The following is a 7,798-nucleotide window of genomic DNA, read 5'->3' on the forward strand; positions in this document are numbered from 1 at the left end:
CTTTTTTTTTTCTGTGTGAAAGAACTTTGTACCTTTGAGAGGGTGGAATTATTTGGACATCTCAGGAGCATAATAAAGCCTCTGTGCTGGGAGAATTGGCAGGACTGGCACATACCTAAACCCAAGGTGGAGGAAATGCTTGCTGCCCAGTTTGGTCATTGCTTTTCTGGCCGAGTCGTCCAAGTTTCTAGATCCTTCATCGTTCACGGCAACCGACAGGATCATGCCATTCGCAACTCTGCCCAAATACTGGGCAAGGCGTATGCTTTCCTCTTTTGCTCTATAGGTATCAAACCTAAAGGGATAAAAGTACCCGAAAGCATTTACTTCAGTGAGCATCGCAGCTTTGTGTACTGAAAAGCAAGTGCTATAAAGAAATAACTTTTTTATATTGTTTACAGGAATTATTGTTATCCTGTTGCAAAAACACTTGTCTAACAGGGTATATTAGGGGTTTCTGTTAAGTTGAAACTCTACTTGACAGGATAGCAAGGGAGTAACACTACTCACTCTGGTTTTGGAGATTACTGATCTGAAAGGAACTGTATATAAAGGCAATAACACTCATTTGAACAAGATGCTAAAATGAGTGTTTCTGAGCTTGCTGAGATGCTGACCCAACCTCTTCCCAAAGATTCTCACATCTAGAGAGCGAAAAGTCACTCACCGATCAGAATGAACAACAGCACCCGTCTTTGGGTCAATAACATGGACAATCACACCTCGATGGCCCCAGCTCCTTTCGAAGTAATATCCACCTTCTTCCATGCCACCGGGATGAAGAGTTTTGTTTAAGAAAGTCCAGGACAGCTTTTTCTTTCCGTGGATCTCAAGAGTGCCACCTTTACTCACTCCAAAATACTTCTGCCCAAAGTAGGGGTCTGGCTGGCTGCCGTCATCCGCTCTGCAGCAGGAGGGAGGAAAGGAACCGGTTTTGGGTTTGGATCTAACAGCCAAGGAGCCTTTCCCCTTGTTCTGCTACGGCCCAAGGATGGAAGAGTCACAACCTGCAATGTATTTCTTTCAACTACTCTAAGAATCAGAAACTGCTCAGAAAACAAATTATTTTAAACAATACTAGAAACTACTGAAGACCAGCAGTGATCTGGAATTCAAATTATATATTTGAGGCCAGAGGAGGCCTGGAGTCCTGACTGAATGACATATTTGTGTTTTTTAATTCTGGAGGAAGTTAGGATCCTAACCATGGGTTAGGAGATCTAGTAGTTGTCAAATATGAGTTGGGCAACCTTGAAAATCTAAGAGATTCTGTAGCAATCTGCAGGGTATAAATCTATTATCCTTTGGCTCACCACTTTCATGAATGGATGTTTAGGGAGAAGAATTTTCAGAATAAAATAACTCTTTGGGCTTTAAGTCTATGCTGGAAAATCAGCTTGAGTGGTGGCATAGAGCAGGCTGATTTTCTGGAATGCCCAAATACCCCAATGTCCATCTCCCAATAGTGTTTGAAACCAGAACTAAAACTGCGTCAAATTTTTACAGGGCATTTAAATTGTTTAAGAAGCTACTGAACTTTCCACTGAGCACAATGATCTTAGAAAATGTCATTTTAAGGAACATTTTTGTTCCCTGTTGTGGAAGAGAGATCCTAGAAAGTTCCAAGATAACATTTTATCGTGCATACATACCGTCCATATAAGACGATAACCACATTGCTTTGGTAAGGGCACATCTCACTGCCGATGTGTAACTCTCCATCATTTTCAATGAGTATATGTCTAGTACGCAAAATGATAGGCTGCACATCATCTTTAATGACCAGTTTTCCTAAGCAGAAAAGGTTATGACATTTGTTTTAACATACAGCAGCTCATCAGAGGGTGTGAAAACATTGTACTAAGCCCATCTCATCTTGATTTTTGAAAAATTCTGCCCATCCTCCCCAAAACAGCTTTCAATACAAATCCTAAAGTCATTACATGTTTTTTACTCAGTTCAATTCCTGAAGAATGCAGCTAAGATTTGCGTGGAAGAGGACTCATTCAAAATTGCGACAGAAATACAGAGTTAAGATGAATAAAAGCTATTCACACTAGCAGCCACCAGCAACACTATGACTCTCTCCTTAGAGACAAATAGACACATACGTATCTGCCCTGTCCTGAGACCCTGAGAACACAACTATTGCGGTATGATGTTATCAGCACAATGAATTAGTAAAAAAAATGCTTTTTAAACAAATCGCAGAAGTGGAACTAATGAGCACACTGTAGTACTTTTGTGAATTCTCTGGAAAGAACAGCCAATAGTTGATTATAAGGGCTAAAGAACCGATAGCATCTCAGCTACCACCCACCCTTGTACCAAATTAAAGCCAGGTTTGGCCAGTAGCCACCCAGTTCTCAGCAAGAAGCAGGAAGGTCTCCCAGTGTGAGACAGAGTGATTTAACTAGTCAAGCAAAATGAAATGAGAAGTGCATTTCCCTCAGCCTTGCCACCACCACGTTTTACCTCCATCAGTGATGTGGATGGAGTGGACAGTTGCAGAAGAAGAGAGAAGGAGCTTCTTGCCATTACGGATTTCAATGCGGTTTTCTTCGTCGTGACCTGGGTTCCAGTTTTCTAACTCAGGATCCTTATCAGGACAAGTGACAGCTGCTTCTGCTGCAAAAAGATGGAGAGTAAAGACAATTACCATTTGGCTGATGCAAGACAGAAAGCTCCATATCTGGGCATCTTTACAGTGTTTCTGTACCTCCTTTTGCTGACTCCCTGGAACACAATGGTATCTGTGTGCAGCAGAGTACATGTGGGTCATGACCAAAAGAAAATAAAAACAGCTTGAGTTGTATGGTTTTCTGATTTCTAGAAGCATGGAAAACTTGCTACCCAATGTGAAGGAGCCTTGCAAGGGATGCAGCTTCCAGAAACTACCAAGAAGAGGCTGTAACTGAGCCCTTCCTGCAGTGACATTCAGCTCCGTTCATACCATCCAGACACAAAGCCTTTCACAAGCCCAGGGAAGATGCTGATTAAAGGATAAAACAACTATCACCTTTAAAAATGTCCCCAAAATGCCTGCGAGGTTTGAATATGTTAAAATATGGTTGCCCACTGAAGATGAAAAGTAAAAGTGTTCAAACTAACATGGAAACACCAAGCACCATAGAATTACCAGTCCACCCACTAACAGAGAGCAACAGGAATCTCACAAGATAGAGATTCTGGGTTGTGAACTTTTCCAGGCAGAAGCAATAAGGATTTGTTCACTTTGGGTTCACACATCACCAGTCTCCACACGCAAATTTGATTACAGACTGCCATGACGTGTTAGTCTAAACGGCTCTCATACCAAATCCAAGAGTCTCAGAAGTATTTACTTAAGATAAAATATTTTCCTGATATCTCACTCGATGTGTAAGTGTCACATCTTACTCTAATCATCAAAACTGTGCAAGAGTCCCATGTGTGATGCATATTTTCTGAGGGTAGAAACCTTTCTAATCCCAGGAAGCTGAGGTCAGTGGAAGTTTGAACAATGAGCCCTTTTCCATCAGAAAGGGTTGGAAGTTCTCACCAACTCTCCAATTGTTATCCTTTAAAACAAAAACTCCATAGGAAAGCTACAGGATCCACAAATCAATAATAATAATAGGCATGGGATAAACACCTTGACTTTAGCAGGGTTATGTCTCTGGCACTTAGTATAGGCAAGTTGGGTGGGTTTTGCCCCACAAATACTAATGCATCCCATTAATGGAAAGGACAATATTGTGGATCCATGCAAGAAAACATGTCCTGGTGCTGGTGTAGTTGACAATGAGCTGTTGTGTGTTGCCACTGTGAAACTTGAGGGACATTTGTAATTCCACAGCAACAGAAACAAAATCTGTCCACCTGCAATTCAGTTTCCTCTCAGATTCCTCCACCAGTTTCATGTGTCAAGGAAACAATAGAATTGGACCAACCACTCCTTTGATGTCTCCAGAGACCCATTAAATACCAGCTATTCAAGGTAAGCAAGGGACATTTCATATGGGCAACGTATGTCTTGGCTCTCTGCAAATTTTTTCCATAGACGTGATCAAACCAGAAAGGGCTAATAATCTGTCAGGTAGCAAGTCAAATACTGATAAACATCCAGGACCTGATTTTGCTACCACTTGTGCCAGCTGGAAACTGGAAGTATATCAGTAATGTCAGAGGCACTTTTTCCAATTTACAGTAATTGAGCAAAATAAGAAGGTGTTTCTGGGTTCCTACCAGAAGACACACAGAATTAATAAGAGTTGGAAAAGATAAATATTTCATGCAGGAAATGAGACTTGCATTGTAAACATATATGTTCACATATAACTGTGATATACACTGACAACAATTTCAAAAAAATAAGCTGTTATTCCCATAGGAACAAGGGAGATAGAAACATTTGCTCATGATGAGAAATTAAATAAAACAAAAAACATTGATTCAAATGTAGAGGTATAATTTATCAATTCGATTACAATGTAGGATAAAAGCTTGTTAATTTTTCCATTTACTTGGCTATGCTAGTGTCCAAAAGAGTTTCCTGCAGTCCTGCAGATGACTTGTGCCCCCAAAATTCATTATTTAGAAACAGAGAGGTAGACAATGAAGTCCAAGGGGAAATCAAGAGGAATTCACACTGCTGGTTGGTATGGCAATCAGCAAAAGCCAACACAATCCAGAACATAGGACTCAAATTCCCAATGTCATTAACCAATTCATACCAGAGAGCAGGGGCTGTGTATTTGCTGCATCAAGGACACTGGAGGGCTGAGCATCTTCTACCAGTTTGTCCAGATATCTCACTATTACTCTCATTGTCATTTTTTAAATAAGAATGTAACTTTTACCCAGCACAAGGAATTAACTGAATGTTTTGCTTCTTGGCCAAAAGGGCCTGAGCACAGTGTTGAAAGGTTGCTTCATGCAGCTGCAATGTTTGGGGCAAGACATATGGTCTCTTTGTTTTAAACAAATACAAACCCTCAAATTAGCTCTGCTTAGAATATGTATACTCAGCTTCCCTCTTCGTCTTTCCCTGACTGCTTAAGGAAAAGGGCTACTTGGAAGAGGCAAACCCCAAGGGACAGAGATGTCCCACCCCAGAGCTTTTTGCTCTCCACATCTGGGCTTGGGCAATGCAGCAAAATGCTCAACTTCATCTCCCACGGCCACAGCCATCAGGACCTGAGGTTTCTTCTGTTATTTCTTTGTGGCAGTTTGTTGGATTTAGGTTTGTTTTAAGAATGCATGGCAGCATCTGAGGGATTCCTGAGGCTACTTTCACCTGCTTAGAAATGTCAGCCTTTGCCATGCCAGCTGCCCGTGATCGGGAATATTGGCACATCAGAAATCTGCTTGTCTCCTGAAATTTCTCATTTTGTCCTTGACTCTTCTTATACAAAGAAGAGTGAAAACCTGTTCAATCTAAACCAGCGATGTCTTTATGTAAAAAACATGTTAAAAACCACGTCCTTTTTCCCCGTGGCAGGAAAACTTACCTCTGCTTACAGAAGAGATCACAAACAGAAGGAAAATGAAGATTTCGGCAAGATACTTGGACGTAGGTAGAGCCATTCTTCAGGATTTTTAATTCTCTGGGTAGATATCTGTGAAGAAAGAATATAAAGCAAATGTCACGTTTGTTTGGTTTTTTTTTTTCCCTCCCCAGCTCATGCAAAAATGATTCACTGCACAAAAAGGTGAATTTATGCCAGCCCGCTGTCACTCCCATTCAGCTCTATGGCTGAGAACACCTTCGTGCTGCTTCGGGACCAGCCCGAACAGAGCAAGAAACCAAGAGCAGCTCCTCACCCTTTGTTTGGTCTGGGATAAACCCACTTGGGAATCCAAATAGACACTCAGAAAGCAACCACCAGATGTAACCAAAACCACCTTAGGAATGCAGTATAAACATACCCAGTGTCAAGACTCAATATTCACATGTGCAAAAAAGTAATGAAACACAACAGAGAAGGCGTTTGCAGAGTGAGAAATTTTCATGAAGCAACTTTTCGATGGCACCTCTCTCCCCCCATACTATTCCCACATTTTTAGCAATGGTGTTTTGTGCACCCACAAGATAAACTGTATTCACACTCGCAGTCTGAAGCATGCAGTTTCTTAGATTTCAGATCCAAGAAAACATTGTCTATTTAATATGTTCAGCTGAGAATTTTCTTGCAAAACCAAAAGCTGCTTTTGAAACCAGTCTACCTAATGTTTTTATTTCTTCAGCAGCCAACCCCCAGCAAAAACAAACAAGCAGTGTCATGAAAGTCAAAGCCAGACTTAATGTGATCTTCTCCAGTCACCAGTGATTGATTCTGCAGCTCTTCCCTGTGCTCGTGACAATTTATTAACATATGTATTCACATCGAGGTAAGGGCACCCGCTTCTGTAAGTGTCAGTGCTCTGTATTCATAAGGTGCTGTTTAAAATTCACATGTAGTCCTCGGAGCTATTAGGTTTTATTATGCAAGCCAGTATCTGAGGAATATCGAAGAAATTTATTTGTAGCTGTCATGTCACATTGCAGTGATGAAATAGGATAAATGTATGCATCGCACAGCTTAGTTAGACACCAAAAAAAGCAATCAAAAAAAACCTCCACGGTGCCCCAGTTTCTTTAGGGCAAAACCCACATGATATTTGTCATGTCACTTGTTAATATAAAGCAAACAAAAAACATCAGAAAAAGATAAGCAAGAAGCCAGGATTTAATCTGGAGGAAATTTAACAGGATATATATGCAAAACACGTCTGCTTTTCATGAAGGTGATACAGCTTGAAGTACAATGGTACATTCGAACCACATGTAATCCAATGATTGCATTAAAAATAGCATTAGAACCAGATTTATCAGGAAATATTCCAGCAAGAAGACGTTTCCTTGTTTTGGTAAGGTGAATTTGACAGCCGTGAGCTCTGGAAACAGCATGGACTCAGGGCTCGGTACAGTCTATCAGGTGCTGAAATGCTGTTACAGAACAGCAGAAAAGAGGAATGCACTTAGTAATGCTAGAACTTCGAATGATATACACTATCAGAGAGCAATAATGTCACCATGGAATTTGTACCAGAATCAGACTGCACGTGTTTACTATTTTAACAACATTAACCATCAACATTTGATAAGACAAGGGTCTTTTAAAATAATATTATTAGAGGTACGCCCAAAGTACAGCAGTCACCATTAAAATGTCAAGATTTATTAGCGATTATTACACAGCCTAATCTGTAAACCCAATCACTAGATTGTGCTTTAACGACAGAGGAAAAACTAAACGAGTGGTAATACCACAGGGTGGTCATTACAGATAAACAGCGGTTCTGATAGCGTGGACACAGCTGTATTCTAGTGTTGCATGAAGCCAGATTCCAAGTGGTAAGCTATTGGTCATAAAATACATTCAGATTATATAAGAGTTCACAGAAATAAAATGAGGGGACTGATTTTTTTGGCAGTGATGCCATGCATTTGCTCTCCTGTTTTTTCGGAGGTAGCAAAGATATTTCTTTGTTCTGGCCCATTAGAAACTCAAGAGGAGCATCTCTGCTCCATCCAGCTCATGATTTTGTTTCTGACAGTAACCTGTAGCAAACTGGTAGGAAATCAGTGTAAGAAATTTCAGGTTTTGCTTTCTTTGGAGCCAAGAACTGCACAGTACTTACCATGGGGCTGTGCAAAATGCCTTCTGCTATTATATCCCTGGTTGCTCACCGGGGACTGCTTCCTTGATTGCATCCATCTTCATCAGCAGAGATCAAAACAGGCAATCAGACACTGGAAAGCCATGTCATTTTT

The 7,798-nt window shown here is 40.7% G+C and overlaps 1 protein-coding gene across 1 annotated transcript in view; it reads right to left on the reverse strand.

Annotated features, from left to right (window-relative positions):
* The window catches only part of CEMIP (cell migration inducing hyaluronidase 1), a gene marked incomplete at both ends in the record, with an annotated part of 50,991 nt that extends 45,423 nt beyond the window's left edge, over positions 1-5,568 (reverse strand). The window contains 5 exons of the mRNA XM_080350883.1: positions 116-295; positions 668-904; positions 1,653-1,791; positions 2,476-2,628; positions 5,493-5,568. Of these exons, the coding sequence (XP_080207009.1) occupies positions 116-295; positions 668-904; positions 1,653-1,791; positions 2,476-2,628; positions 5,493-5,568 (785 nt within the window). The remainder of the gene's footprint in view (positions 1-115; positions 296-667; positions 905-1,652; positions 1,792-2,475; positions 2,629-5,492) is intronic.
* Between the last annotated feature and the right edge of the window lie 2,230 nt (positions 5,569-7,798).

Source organism: Nesoenas mayeri (genome assembly GCF_963082525.1).
Source record: "Nesoenas mayeri genome assembly, chromosome: 11".
NCBI lineage: Eukaryota > Metazoa > Chordata > Aves > Columbiformes > Columbidae > Nesoenas > Nesoenas mayeri.